The sequence below is a fragment of the Parambassis ranga genome, chromosome 3 (genome assembly GCF_900634625.1).
Source record: "Parambassis ranga chromosome 3, fParRan2.1, whole genome shotgun sequence".
Lineage (NCBI taxonomy): Eukaryota > Metazoa > Chordata > Actinopteri > Ambassidae > Parambassis > Parambassis ranga.
Window position 1 is genome coordinate 18782443 of NC_041024.1, and position 16524 is coordinate 18798966.

Consider the following 16524-nt stretch of genomic DNA (forward strand, 5'->3'; position numbering starts at 1 on the left):
CATTTCAACCCCTCCCTCCTCTTTACCTGGCTTTTCTGTCTCATCCACTCATTGTCTGTGGTTTGCCATCTGCTGCATGGGAAACCGCTAATGCACAGTAACCCCCCCTGGGAGTGATGTTCCACACCTGAGGTCAGTGACTCTCAGGATGCCTACCACACTGGCAACAAGCACTGTCATTAACAATTGTGCATTTGTTCAAAGAAGAAGTCCACATTTTAGGAACTGCCACGATATGACTACAAAAGGGTTAAATAATACAGAATGCACCACAGCCTCACAGAGAGAACCTGATAGTCTATTAAACATTTTTATACGTGCCAGCATGTGGCTCCAATATGAGTAAAAAGAGAGAAGCACAGATGTTGGACAAAGAGGAGGCTTGAAGCAACATCTCATCTGCAGCCTCTGTCTGGTAATCTTCTATAAATTCATATAACACCATAAGCTTAAAGGACTGAGAATTTCCAGAGGTATCATCACTATTCTGATGGCCTGTTTTTAGTGTCTGTATTACCTTCAGTGCCACAGCACCTTCTGTCCTCAGGTTAATGAAGCCTTAGACATAAAGGCTTTATTTGGTACACCCTAGGTAATACAGTACTGTGTAGATTTACTTTGACAGAAAATATGATTCCAGTTTTAAAGCTGCAACGCAGTAACATATTTACATGCATGTGTCATGTAGTATAATGACTAATACAGTTAGAAGGGAAGATGGGCTCAGCTGGGCATATGGATCTGCATCCTTGATAGTAGATCAAGATATCAAAGTAAATCTGCTGTCCCCATCACTCTCCACTCAATATGCAAAGAAGAATAACATTAATGCTTTATCTCTTCATGTCCGGGAAATTACATTTTTCTATGTGCAGTGATCATCTACATCTAAAATCCTAAAACACACATACAGTATTCATGCAGAATGCATCAGTCACTGCGCATTTCACTGTGAAATCCAATAAAGTTTTTACAAAGACAAAGTGCAAATGACTGTAAGACTGCGACTAAGACTGTAAGGCTTAGATGGAGTGTGTGACATGCACATTCATGTTCCAACACACACACGCACACACACACATACACGCACACACACTGTTATTTCAGCTGGCTGAGTGAGAAAGTACCGATGAATTTCGAAAAGGTGTCGGGCTACACACACTAACGCCTTTTGTGTGAGACTGACGCCTTGCCTGGTGTCGAACACAACTTTTAAGGGTTGAAGACTTTAGATTTAGATTTAGAACTTTTTTGGGAGTAATTTGAATAAGCAGAGGGGGATTTGTAAGCGAAGCAAAAACTATAACAACAAACCATATATACAAGCAAACTCAGGCGAGCACTGAAATAAGTCACATTTAATATCTAGAAACAACCACATAAACAGATGGAAATTGCCAAAAATCAATACAAATGTATAAGAACATATGGCAGTGCAAAGGTTTTGTTCATGAAGAAACCACACTGTGGAAAGTTCTGTGAGCCACACCTTTAGTTTGAATTTGTCTCTGCCTTCTGATGCATTTGTGTTTAATGTTATCAGTGTTTTTCCTGTCTTCATAATCTCTGTCGGTCTCCTGGGACTTTATGAAATGTCTCAGCTTCTTCGGAACTCATGTGAACTCCTGTCTGACTGGAATAAAGGAGTGAATAAATCAGTTTAAGGCATATTTACCATTCTTACTGTGACTATCGCCATCCTTGTTGTCATTAACAATACGAACACCAGATAAAATTTACCACAAAACCATAATGTTGTCATAAATCTAACTGAGTTTTGGAGCATCAACCCTCACAATGCACCATGAACAGTATTATACAATTGATATTTACTCATTACCAACATGTACCCTCATGCACCACCCTCAATATTTACTTAGTGGTGAAGCCTCATGTTTTAAATGTGTGACAGTCATTATTCTTCCTGATAAAAATGAATGTGTGTTTTTTTCTCTCATTTTGCCCCAAGCTCTCTGCATAGCCCCCTACAACAGATTCCCCAGATAACAGTAGTGAGTAAGTGGGTGACATCCTAATGTTATTGTATGAATACAGTTCATGTCAAAGATGTTGTTTGTTTGTGGATGGGAACTTGTCATCACAAAAATGGCCAACATGCTTTCCTTCATATGAAAAGTTTGGGCTGTTTTTAGACTATTCACACCAAACCAAACCACCACCAGTCCCTGACCCTCTGACCCCCTGACCCCCTGACCCTGTAAAAGAGATCACTTCAGACATGTTTCCCAGCAGCATGTGTGGTGTTTGAAAATGAGCATAACCTCTGAAGCACTGATAATATAATTATGGTCTCTGATATTTAGAGACAGATAACTCTATCGTGCCAGTCCATGCAACCTCATTTGCATATCTGACTTTCAACGCAGGCTGCTGAAATATTGTCAGGTCAAGTGAGCTTAGACATCTTATCAAATGTGTCAAGACATTCGACACACCCATTCATGTGCAGGCAACAACACATTTAATCCAGTGTGTTTTTGTTAAATGGGGGAAAGGGTAAGACACTGAATGAATGCCACCATGTTAGAAAACAAGTTCAGTCAGATAAAGTCAGGGAAATACTCAGCATTTCCAAGTTTTTAAAAATCTTGAAGAATGCGTTGGCATTCATGAGTATCATTTCACCCACCAAAGCAAGGAGACATTTGGAGAGTGAACAAAAACCAGTCAGGAATCCTGATGTTGATGCATTAAGCTACACTCAAGGCTGCTGTTTCGAAAAGTGGAGGAATTTCGAGGCTGTGTGTTACTTGTGAAGCATTTTGGCAGCAGATGAATCCAGGACCTCTCAATGTCTCACTAAAATCTACACATGTAGAGTGTCTGTTTCGAGCATTGTGTAAAGAAAAAAAAAACACAAACCAACTTAATACTTTATGGATCTTGATGGCGTCTGTGTTTTTGTAGCTGGCATCAAAGACAAGGATGAGTAAAGAGACTATGTAATGTGCGTGAAACTGAAAAACCTACTGAAGCACAGTGTAAGACAAGATTTACTCCAAACAATCATAGCTGATGAGGTTTAGTGACCTGTCTCAAGCTGACTACCTTCTTCCTTCAAATAGTTTTCAATAACAGAAAAACATCTGGAAGTCGAATAGACTACTGTATCCTCAGGCTTACTCAGCACAGGCTGTGAACTGTGTTCACATCTGAGAGTCCAATGTTTGTTTTCGCTGTCTTCAAAGTGAAGGTGGGCGATAAACTTTCCCACAAAGCAACACAGTCATACTCAGGAATCGGCTTTTCATTCTCTCTGAATGTGTTCTCCTGTGCTTATGCCATCATGCGCCTGCAGTTATACGCTCGTTGCTAAGCAGACCCAGGTGTTTTGGTGTTTTAATGGGAACACAGGCTCTTTACAGCCACCACTTTTACAGTGACTGTACAGGTGTGACTGATCATTCCATGCATCAGGAGAGACAGCAGTCAAATAAGTGCTGCTTATTCTTGTCTGCTGGAAAACATCCTCCTTTTATATCTGAGGGATTTATAGAATGATACTCATGCTACATGAGACAGTGTCTAAAACAGAGTAAGGCATTCATTTAAAGTACTATTTTTAGTTCCCTGTTTTAGGTATGCTTGTGACCACATTCTGTGTACAGCAAAATCTCAGCAGTCTGTATTTTTACAACTTAATTGGCATAATTGGACAATTTCTGATTAAAGTATCTGGTCTGGTCTGGCATAACCAGCTCAGTCACCACACACTAGACAACAAGGAATGGAGCCTGCTTTGGAATAGGATTGGGTAATTGGGAGCAGGAGCCAATTTCCCATAACCACAGGGACACAGTGACAGAGCGATCCAATAAAAGTCAGACACCAGACTACTGAAGCATTTATATCCAGGGAGTAAGATGGAGTTTTGTCTCAGAGACCATGTTTGAAGTTTCACACTCTGATGAATCTAATAGCTGTAAAATCCAAATAAGGATGTGGCAGCAACTTTATAAATGCATCTGTGATATCCTCTGGGATTTAAAAGTCTGCCCAGGATTCAGCCAAGCATCTGCTAAATATTCTATTTACACATTGCTGGATATGGATATGTACCAAAATCTGATACACACAGATTTAGGAAGATTAATATTTTACTAAAGAATACATATCCTGTTGGTGAGTAGTATTCAAGTATTTGGATTACTGGCTTGGTTTATTTTTGTAGTATTCACACCACCCAAATCGGACCAAGCCCATACGAGTCACCCTCCTGGGAGACTGTCAATGTTTTTGTCTGAATGGCAAAAATGACGGAGAGCCAAATTTTCCTTGACCTTTTATTTTCCGTCCCTATTATAGTGAAAACCAGTAAGCACAATAAAAATAAGACTGTGTCATTCAACAAATGCCAGAGACATTTTGTTCAGACTCTATTGCCTTGTAATAGATCCTCTGGAAATAATAAAATGGCAGCATAACATGGGTGAAAAAGATGTAGAACATTACCAAGTACAGCTCTGCACAAAGATCAAACACTGACATGGGGTGGCCCAGATTTAAATATTGCATCTAAAGTTGTGCGTTATCCTGGCTATTAAATTGCTAAATAAATTATCCACTGAATATTGATTCTAAATTGAAATCAGATTTTTAGGCAAACAGAATGTGATCCTGAACTGTATCCATAGCAACTGTCCATAGCAAACGTACAGTATAGTGTTAGTAATGTTCACTTTTCACTGTCTTGATCAATGCAGAGATGAGTATGTCAGCTTATTAGAACAGCACATGGTCAGCTGCTCACCACCTCTGAGTCCATCACAGGGCTGTCAGTGTCTGTGCAGAGCCTTGAGGCCAACTAACACATTTGTCATATTTTAAGGCAGTCAGTCTGCCTGTGCGTGTCTCTGTCTGTGTGTTCTGTGTGTGTGCTCTGTTAGCACATGACGCCACCGCCTTTGAAGCTTGATGAAAGTCATCGAGTTGTCAGGAAGTGTAATACATATTACTATCAGGTAATCACACTTGAAAGATAAAACATAAAAACATGTTTGTTGCACGCTGCTTTATCGTACAGATTAATACTGCTCATTTTGTTCCTGTTGTTCAGCTGGATGATTGGAGCTGCTTTATCCCAAGCTTGATGGGAGGGTGATGGGGGGGCTATAGTTTCCCCAGCAGCTCTCCAGTCTCGATGACTCACTCAGGCCATGAACGTCATCTTATTCAGGGCACTGCCACAGCTGCATGGCACTTTCAAAAAAAGGAGAGCGACAGAGACAGGGAAGGTAAATGAGGAGAGACTTAACACTTAAATGGCCTCATGTCCTTTCAGTTGTCTTTGACTGTGCATTGTCTTTGTGTTATATGCCACTGCTTCTTAAAATATATATGAAACACCAGCTGCTGATGAACAAGTCAATATATCATGAAGCAGACTGGACATCATGCAGCACAACTTCATTATGACTGTGTGTGACTAACAGCAGGGACCCAGACGAGTAGCATTTATCTGTCCACAGACAACCTCTCAGTCAGACTGGGACACAGACGAGCAGGTGCAGTTAAGGTAAGCTTGTTGCTCTGTAGTTTTATTTTACTGTGTCCACATGGTAACATAAATACATCTTTTTTTCCAACAACAACTTCGACGATGATTCAAGCACACATAATGTTCATGGTGATGGACTGATATGCATGGGAGTCCTGCCACATGTTGATCCCATAAGAGAAAGCAGCCATGCTCTTAACATTGCCTGGCTAAGATTGAGACAAAAATCATGTTTATCTTAATAATGACTACGGTACAATAATAAACTCCCACCTAACAAAGACTATGCAAACTATGAAGAACCCTGGGAGCCGGAGCAAGGCTAAAGGAACACACAGCATCTAATTCCACCCTTCATAATATTTGTCTCTACAGGTCCTCTGAGGCAAAAAGCACTGTGAATATTTGTTTCACCTCACATCAACAATATAGAACTGTATAGTCTTCTGTTCTCGGTCTGCTCTGCTTTGGTCCCAGGAGCTCTGTCTCCAGATGGGTAAGGGTCTCCCATGTGCCCTGCCACTCAGCTAATTGAGGCCTGGTGAAGGCCAGTTGCCATGGAGGAGATTACCACATCTGGGATTCTACTTTTAGTGTCACTCCTCAGGGATTGCTGATAGTGTGATGAACATTTATATTTATATTTTCTGCACATTATTAAAAATCTTCATCAGCGCTTCAAATGATTTCTTTGGCATTTATCAAATTTTCTTGATAAGGTACAAAAATAGTGTAGACTATGTAATGAACAGATCGACAACACTACTGCGATAACCTACGGTAACATCTACTTCTGTATCTTTTCATGCTCACGGACACAACACAAATGTGCCACATCATCACAAATCGGCAAATTTTCACTTCTCCTTCCAGTGTGACTGATTATGACAACAGCACATAAAAAAGTATGTGTGCACGATATGTGCACCCAGGATGTGTGCTGTAAAATAAAAACATTTTTGCATGATGAGATAATAAAAAAAATTTATTGATTCTAGGAATCAGTGAGACTTGCTTAAAGAAAAATCGGCGTCACAGCTCACTGTCAGCTACAAAATTCCTTCAGTTCTATAGTCTTGTTTTTTAGGAAAAGTGTTAGCTATGTGCCCTCCTCTGGCCGTGTGGATAAGTGGACATAAAATTTGTCAGACAGGGTGGGCTTTTGGGGAAGAAGCTGATTTTAGGGCAATAAATATGTATTTATGTTGAAAAGAGGTCCATTTGAACCCAAATCATCATCTTTTTCCTAAACCTAACCAAGTGTGTCACTGCACTCATCTGACTCATCATCGAATGGAAGAGAAGCTTGTCATTAGCTGCAGACTATGATGTGTCAGGCAGAAACGTTTGTTTCAGAAAGCCAATTACAAGGTGCTGTAGAGTTTTGTATTTTCACAATGTTGTGAAAAATGAAACCCACAGGACAGTTTAGCAGTGCTGAGTGAAGGACAAAATCACTTTGTCCTTCAAATCATTGCCAAATTACTATTGTTTATGTCTGAGACTGTTACAGATAGTAGACATTACTGTGACCACAATGGTATTGTGTGCTGCTTTTGTAAATAAAACATGTATTGAATAAGATCACATGGAGTTAATTTGCATTTCTTTATTCTGTGTCATGTGCTGTACAGTCAGTACAATACAAATGACCACGTTGGCCAGGAAAAGCTATTAAGAGAGACTCACTGATGAGCTCAGTGGAGTTGCTAACATCTCGTGCATACAGAGTGTTTTCAGTGAGTCTGCACTGATGGAATAATTCTCTGTACTTTACATGCAGAGTGGAGAGCCGTCAGTCTCTGGAACCAACCAGGATGAGTCAGTGAGGAGTGGTGAGCTCATCTACGACAGGAGGATGAAGACACAGACAGGTGGGGACAGACATCATAATTTAAAAAAAAATAAAAAAGAGGGCTTTGATCCATTCATGATGTGTGTGTGTGCATTATGTGGAGGTGTGTTTAGTGTAATTATCTTTTCTACAATTCAGTTTGATAGTGGATTTTATAACCCTGTTATTGGCATTTCCACTCTGTTTTACTCTGGAGATCATATATCAGCTGTTACCTTGACAACCATTAAAAAAAAACATGATCTGGACAATGTCATGTGTTTATTTTATCATCATAATAGCCTACTGCTCAAACTACTCATGATGTTTTCTCAGCATATCAACACTATGTAATCAGGAAAACAATGGATTTATTTGTCAACTTGGTCTTATGAAGCAATAAAAACTCAAAATGACTCAACATGGAGGACAACATGTTGCATCCACAGAAGGGTTAATTTGATATGCTGCTAAAATCAGGTTACAATTACAATTAAACCAACAAACACAGTGGAAGACAGAGTGTACATCTGATGTAAATTTAGAAAAATAAAGCTGTCATTTCATCCTTAAATGACTGCCATTGTTCCGTGCCAAACGGAAGAACATTTAATTAGGCTGCATGAGAGGACAGGTTGTAACGCTTTGCTCCACACAACGCAACGTAGCTGTGTCAAATCTACAACTCACAATCAATTACTTCAAACAGCAGATGAAATTGAATTTGATGTGTTTTTGTCCTGACAATCTCACAATGTTCACACATCACAGGTCCAATAAGAGCAAAGTATTAAAGCGAATAAAGCAAAATTGTGTTCTCTGAAGGTTACACCCATGCTTCTGTCAGAGACATTCAGTCCAGCTTAATCCACCCCTGCTGGACGGTGTTAAAGGGTCAACCGGTGCAACATCTGCACTCCACAAGAAATTACCTTGATGCTCATGTGTCTTCTTTTGTCCCCAACTAACGTTTGATCATGTAGCCTAGTTCCCCTCAGGCAAGCCACTTAGGCTCATCATCAGGTAAAGGTGAGACTGGAGAAGAAAATGTCAAAGAGGAAAGTTCTTTTGTCTGGTTCAATCACCTCAAAACAGACTCCAGGATCCCTCCTAAATCCCTCATTATTGTGTGCGGTTTCAGTTTTGTGAAACAAAACACAAACAAACCAGACATATGAGGGTGGCATTCATATCAAACCAGTCAGTATAGTTTGTTACATTAAAGGAACAGTTCAAACATACTCACTCAATATTTCCAGTGCACAGGTGGATATAATTTCATCACAAATGGAACTCCATAATTCACAGGCTGATTGTCAGCACATGGTTCATTGAGACTGTAAATAAAGATGGACAAACCTTCCATGACATCACACTTACCTAACCTACATGAATTCTTGATGAGCCTGAAATTTCCAAAGAGCAGAGGCCAGCAAGCGAACTATGTTCCTATTTTCCCCAACAATGTAACACATTAACCCATTTCTTCTATTATACTCAGCACAGAGAAAGACAAAGCCACAAGTGAAAGAATATCCTGCAAAACTATACAGTAGATGGTGACACCTAACACGTCCTCTGAAGTAAACAACATAACACATCGAATGCCAATGATTCACAAAATGGCACATGTGATTATTTGGGTGTGGTGTTGTGAACACTGACAAAACACAGGCTTATAGGGGAGTTAGAGTCTTAAACCATAACTTTTTATCTTGGCAACCAAACTACATCAGAGACTGAAGTGGAAACTGACTGTTTTACATCAACGTTTACTTTACATTGTACTTTACACACACAAAGCAAAATTCATCTGCAACAAGACTCTCCACCATTTTCTTGGCAACTGAAGATCGGTTTCAGAGTCATATGTCATAATAAAGCCATCAGCAAAACTATTTTTTTTTTTTATTTTTTGGGGGGGGGAATTGAAACCTCAATCATCACTGCCAAGTTGTGCTGGTTTTAACTATGTGTCTTGGATGGATTTTTCTATTAATTAGGTCCAGACATGCACTTTGATGATCCACTGCACTGTTGCCAGACCATTTTTTGACTTTTCATTTGATTTATAATCATATACCTGCTATGTTGCCATGTTTTTATCTAAAACAAGCCATACCGAGCTGACCCTTCAGAATTGTAAGTGTATTTTGAATACATCAAGTAAAATGCTATTATATATCACATGAATCTTAAACAAGTTGCTAAAAAGAGGAAAGCACAGCAACAATCTGTGGTATTGCCTTGTTTATATACATTATGCTCTACATTAAGGAGTATAAAATCAAATATAGAAACATTTGGCATGCTTTTCTGAAAGTACAGTCAGAACATTTATAGTCAGTTTTATTTATAGTCAGTTTAAAGAAGAGCATAAAAATACATGTAGGCCACAGTATTTGGCAATACAGCACAAGCAACATCATAATTTCATGGGCTCATGTCAAAATTAGCTCCCAACAATCAGGGCATGAGGGACATTAAGGCAAGGCAGAAGATGGGCTCAGCAAGTCCCATCAATCATTCACGACAGTAGGCAGGACTCTGGCAGTGTGATGGATGACAGCGGTGAAATGAGACAGAGAAGAATGCACCATACGTCCAGCTTGTCACACTAAGTTTATACGGCCACACATCAGCGCTTCCACCACTTCATGATCAGCCTCGGCACGGGCTGCTCTACGTAGAGCAACCCTTGCATGAGGATTGTGCAATCAAATATTGGAAGATTAATTAATGGAAGTTGTCTTGTCCTCACATCACATTATATACACCCCATGTTTTCATCAACTGGCAGAATAAACTATTGTCCTTAAAACCACAAATCTAGTAATCATCACTCAGCAAATGAATACACTCACACACACTCACACAAATGCTGTTGCAGTATGTGCTGGATGTCATTACAGGATGAGGACTTACTGTTAAAATAAAGTCTTCTGTTTAAATGTAGTGTAAAATTAATGGAAAACAGCTTTTCTCCCTTTGATTAAGTTGGAGACATAACTGGCAACATGACAGGTTGCAGTCGCACAAGGACAGCACTGCCATTTTGAGGCTGTATAAACCAGAAGGAGTCAACATTGTCAAAATTACCAGGTGGTGATAATTACCCAGCAGACAAAAATAGTTGTGCTTAGCAGGATGCTGTCGCTGAAAGCAGCTGTGTGGAAAACAAGTCACAGGCAGACATTCTGGGCTGCTCCGTGTCGCCACCAGCCCAATAAACTGACCACAGTGTTCGACATGCTGTTCTACAGGCTGTTAAAGTCTTCACGCTCCAGCACGCTTGTGGCATGAAGAAGCCACGGCTGTTTATCCACTTGATCTTCTGTTTGCGGTCACAATAAGATCTGTTTGTACGGACAACTTTTCAAGGGACCATCTATAAACTGCCCTCTTTCCCAGGATATATAAATAAATCTTTCCTCTATATATTCAAGGCAGGAAAAAATACCAGTGACTCATTAATATTGTCTGAGATAATTCAATTTCCTGTTCATATGGACAACAACAGGATTATGAAGGACCCCCACATGAGGGACAAGCACTAACGGTGGACATTTTTCTAGCATCCAACCTTCACAAGGAAAAAGAGAAATCTAATTTATTTACAGACTTATATTAATTTCTTTCTTTCTGATAGAAAAAAAATGTTAGTAGACATTGTAGACATTGTTGCTGAAATGGTCCAGTAAAGAAATACAAGAACACTTGTTGGTTATTTTCATCCATTATGTTAGAGGTACCTGATTGTGACCTTTGAGGAGAAACCTGACAGAAAAAGTTCTGGATCACATCAAAATTTTTTTTGTTCCACATCTACAAACAAACAATATGCAAAGAACAATAGACTAGAACAAACTTACAGCGTATAATTAAATTCTAAGAAGTCCCTATCCTTCACCCAAATAAACCGATGGCGAGACAATTGCAGTAGTTTGATGGCTCATTGTATTCAAACAGTAATTATGTTCTTAAAATATAGTATTTGCCATGCAGTAAGAAACCCAGCCCTGTCCTCTCATTCTCCCTCCTCCCACACTTCCATCTCTGTGCGCACAGTTTAAGCTTTCTGTTTAAGACTGATATTATCTTGACAGCTGCATACTCAAGCTTACACCCATCATTTAAAATAAGTTTATTTTTCTACAAGATTATATTTGATACATTTTTGTAAAGGGCTGCAGTGCATTAGATGCTTGAAAGTTTTGCTAAAGTATGTCGAGTTTTCTTCTAGTGTCAGTGTGAGTTCAGTTTAGGGCAGACATGACTCACCTAACCAGACAGCAAATAAAATGACAACACCAAAACATCATGTGGTTTTTCTATTAACAGGATTCCATTTACACTGAAGTTTGAGTGAAACTGAAAAAGTGTTTCTATGTCTATTTCTATTTAAATTATCAAATGAGGTCATTTAGATTTAGCTTTTATTGATGTTCACGTTTGTATGTAGCCACACTTCTTTGAATTTAAACTGTGTATATGTCATATTTGTACATTTTTGTTGCCACTGAGTCCAGCATTAACACTCTTGAGTCTGTGCCTACATCTCCTCCATCTTTACTTTAGCATAGTCTGCCACCTGCTGGCTCCTTCGCTGTAAACTTTACTGCACCAAACACCTCTGAGAACTGTGGATGAAACTTAAATCATTCGCCTGAACTGACTAAACTAATGCTGCCGAATTGTTAGTGCTGCTGTTATTGTTATTGCTACGGCAATCAAACTTGTTATTCACCCTCTTTCTTCTTCCTTTTTTTTATTCTTCCGTAAGTTTTTTGGCACAGCGTACTTTCAGCATACATTGACCGATTTCAGCCATTCAACTATCAAAATGTTCATCTCACAGAGGACATTCCGGGTCAACTTCAAGTTTTTTTTAAAAAAAATCTGCCAAATGTATCTCCTCCTACACATTTCAAGCTACAGACTCCATTTTAGTCTTAAAACGCTCATTAGATGCGATCTCTCAAACTGGTATTCAGAATTTTCTAATTCCCAATAGTTTCTTCGCGCCAGGCTCTCAAAGTTGGAGTGCTTTTTGAGGTCTCCTCTGCTGTTACCATGGTGACAGGCTGACACACAGAGGCATACAAAGCTCTGAATTGCTCTGATTCTCCAGCAATTTAGAGCAATCCTTCACATCAGCGTTCAAAGCAAAGCTTCAGCTGCAGCAATCAAACTTGCATTTTCTTCAGGAAATGCCCTTTTCTAGTTGTTGATGATGTACATTGATATTACTACTTACTACTGGTAAGTGCCAGTAGTCTTGCGCATGCGCAGTCCCATAAAATTGGACAGAACGTTCTGGTTCTCGTGCGGAAGTCTCGCGCATACTTGGCAGCCACCGAGGCGCAATCGAAGCAGCAACAGCGACTGGAGCGACGAGAAGGGAGCCAGCGGCCCTTTGGCTGAGTTTGGATTTTGGGCGAAAGAAGCATCGATAACAAAAATGACGAGTGGGTATCGACATATATTTGACTGTAAGGCATCCATGTACTTTACTCGGTTGCATGTAGTCTGTGCTCGTTGTTTTTGGCGCACGTTAGCATTGGCCGAGTTGGGTTCCGTCTATTTTCTGAAGCAGACGGAACGTCGTAACGTTTCACAGGATTCAGGTCATTGTGGATGTATTTGCAGGAGTATTTGTCGATTCGAGTAGCTGTGCTGGCTCTTGTTAGTTTCAACCGGAATCTGTGCGCCTAACGTCTAGTTTTCGACGTGTGTAACGTTAAATACATTTGTCAACAACGATGGGCCAGCTTGGTTCGTTGTCCGGCTCTTAGTCCCAGCCCTGGCCTACTGTGAGGACAGAAAACACACGTATGTGGACCATGGCGGTCAGCAAATATGACCGATGACCACCACTGTTATTGCACGCGATACCATTTTATTACCGCAAAGGTGGCTCTGACCTCGCTGCTTCGTCCTTGTTGAAGCTGCTGGCGTGACGGTTTGTCACGGGTGGAAGATGCTTGGTTGTTGTTCTGGGTTTGAAGCTGCTCATGAGCGCCTCTCTGCCACGTCGGCTGCTTTCATGCTTTGCACCATTTTCTCCTGTTATTGTTAGTCATCCTTAATACAGAAGTGTTTTAAAAAATCACACTATTTTTAAAAGAAATTAGAAAACGGCTGAACGTTAGTAGTGGTTTGTGCTCGGTTGTATTTAGAAGTAGAAGAAAGGTTTGTCAGGCTGCTGTGTGCCTCACAAATGTGTCAATTTGTTCCCATCTGCATTGTGTTTGTTTTTTTAATTGTTTTTTTTTTTCATCCAGGAGGAAATCAACGTGAGCTTGCACGCCAGAAGAATGCCAAAAAGCATACTGAACAGACTAAAGGGAAGAGGGGTGATGATGGGCTGTCTGCTGCTGCCCGGAAGCAGAGGTAAGCTAAGTAATCAGCAGAATCAGTGATGTGGCCATAAATAAACAAAGCATGGCTGTTGATTATATTCAGGCTGTTAATCAGAATAGTGGCCTCATAATGCATGTGAAGTGTTTTGTTTGTGTGTGTCACCATAAGGTGTCCACTCACAAAATATTTTCTCCCTTCTTTGTTCTTCAAGGGATGCCGAGATAATGCAACAGAAGCAGAAAAAGGCAGCTGAAACTGGAAAAGGAGGCACAAAGTCCAAGTAATGAGAGGATTCCAAGATGAATTCAGTGTTTCAAGAACATCCCACGTTCAGCATTCTTCCTGATATTTATGAGAATGGATCTGTCATTTCTGTCTAGACTCAAGAATCCAGGGTCCTCCATTCTTCCCTATGACAAATGACATTGCTTGTTGGATTTGTTATTTCACACGGTGAAATTATGTCTGAGCAAGTTAGCGGTTGTCCCATGTTGGTGCTGCATGCAGCAAAGCATCAGTGGTGTAAGCAGCAGGATAAAGATGAACAATTCTTAACACAAAAGCATCTGCGTAACAGTTGTGTATTTTTGTACAAAATGTCCCCTGCTGGTCTCAAATAAAGTGTATCCTTTTAGTTCATGCTTTCTTGAATTATTCTGGTATTAAGGTTTGTGCAGCATATTCACATGATATTTATTGTTGTTGTCACAATGGAGCTTACTGTTATTAGTTCAGTCTGATATTGCAGGAGTGTTTTAATGGAGTTGCATTTAGGTGCTGGGTTAAGTGTAGGAGAAGAATGCATGAAAAAAAATTTTAGGCAGTTGTCTGATTTCTGGTATTTGATTAGTTTTTGACATAAACGTGATCAAATATTAAGCTTTGCAAAGGAAGCAAGTGGAGGATGTGCACCCCAGAAAACAGTTCTGTACATATAAGGAGAGTAGCTCCTGCATGTTCACTCAAAAGTTTAGTATTAACTAACTTTAATAGTAAAATAGTGACTAGTGTGTTTAAGGGCACCTTTTAGAGTGTATTATTATTAATAACGTTAATGTAAAGACACAACATCCTGTTCAAAAAACCGGTGTTTAAGTTTTTCTTGTCCTCTATCAGCTTGTGTAACACTGGAGTGTGCCAAATGTGTTGTAATGAAACAATGTCTGCAACGTAGTACTCACAACGTCCTCTAGGTGGAAGCAAACACCAATCTTAAATTTTAACTATATTCACAATGGGAATAAGGACAATTTGGGTTTGACTGTCTACTAATACTGTCAACACATCACATTATCAGTTTTAATTATAATTTCTGTAAAAGCTTAAAATTCCTATTTTATGAACATAATCTGCACTGCTCTTGTATAGGCCCTACTAACAACCATGAAGTCCGTTTTGTTGGTATTTTATGTTCGAGCCAGCGAGCTACACCTCAGGCTATTAACAGCGTGTCTACTTCCTGAAATCCAGTGATTTGGTGTCCTCAGTCCTCAGATTACAGGGCGTATAATTAAGTCACCAGTTTAGCTGCTTTTCATCCCAGATAGCAGGAGAGCGGCCCACAAGCTGAATAGTGATGAGGAACAAATGCAGAATCAGCAGGATGCTTAAATTCCAGAAAATTCTAACCTTATCCACTATCATCCCAAGTACTCTGCTTCCAGCATGGCACAGATCCCTCTTAAATTCAAGCATAAGGCCTAATAGTACTGGCAGGTTTTCTTAAAACAGACCAAGAGACGAGCTCAGAATGCAAAGAAGAGTAAGCGTCTCTGGTTACATTCACACACGGAAACTCATTTCTTTGGGCTTTCTCTGCTGAATTTGTTGAGCTATTGAAACACAGGAAAAATGAATAGTTGCATTTAAAACTGTTTGTCAAAGTACAAAATGAGAAGTGGACAACAATGCACTGGCACAAAACATGTAGTGTGGCAACATCTCAATCTAATCTATAAACTGTTCAGCCTTTCCAGAATGACCTTCAGGCGTTCTTCATTTAGAAAAGACTGAAATGGAAGAAAAAGGCCTGTTTCATGCAGTCCTCACTGAAACAGGTCTCACGATTCAGAAGGAAAGAAAAAACAACAGTAATTCATGACTTTAATCATTTTTTCCTATGAGACCTATGCCTGAGGTGTTACCCATAATAATTCCACCCACAGTTTATACTCGGGAGCTCATTGTTTAGAGTTTAAATATGTCTAAATGGAGATAAAATGGAATAATGTGGGTACAGCATACCTCCATTCTAAAGTCTCTTCATGGAGCAGGTCACAGGCAGCAGATCATGCCCAGGTTTTTGACTCACTAGGTCAAAAAATATGCCCTCATGAGTCCTTTAAAGGTAGTTTGGTACAGTCTGAATCGGCCTTTATGTACTTTAGTGTTTTCTATCAAGTGCCAGATAGTCCTCTCAGTTCTGGTGGTTTAAATCTTTTCCCCAGTATTAAAAAAGACTACTGTGCTTCTGGGAACACTGTAGGTTTAGAACAAAAGTTTTATACAGCACTAATCTACGCCATACAATACAGTTTGCTCACAGCAGTATGCAGAGTGAATTCTGGGATATGTTCCACATCTCAGTAATAATTAAAACAAATGGGATACACCGGACCACAGAAATGGTCAGGCTGAGAGTTGTGTTGAGGGACCAGAGCTACAACACAAACACTAGTGTGCAAAAAATATAGCTGCAAAGCAGTAAAAGCAGCAACATTAAAACATTTTGCACAAAAAGTCCTGCTGTATAGAACAGAATGTGATGAAGATGTTCATCAGGTGCTTGATAAATGTAGCCTCAGGCAAG

The 16524-nt window shown here is 39.8% G+C and overlaps 1 protein-coding gene across 1 annotated transcript; it reads left to right on the forward strand.

Moving 5' to 3' along the window:
• The first annotated feature begins 12663 nt into the window (after positions 1 to 12663).
• On the forward strand, positions 12664 to 14354 carry serf2b (small EDRK-rich factor 2b). The gene is made up of 3 exons (XM_028401802.1): positions 12664 to 12820; positions 13637 to 13745; positions 13927 to 14354. The coding sequence occupies exons 1-3, from the start codon at positions 12814 to 12816 to the stop codon at positions 13997 to 13999; spliced, it is 189 nt and encodes a 62-aa protein (XP_028257603.1). The 5' UTR covers positions 12664 to 12813; the 3' UTR covers positions 14000 to 14354.
• Positions 14355 to 16524: the final 2170 nt, after the last annotated feature.

Coding starts and splice junctions, on each gene's coding strand:
- serf2b (XM_028401802.1), top strand. Junction 13,746..13,926: donor GCTGCTGCCCGGAAGCAGAG/GTAAGCTAAGTA, acceptor TTGTTCTTCAAG/GGATGCCGAGATAATGCAAC.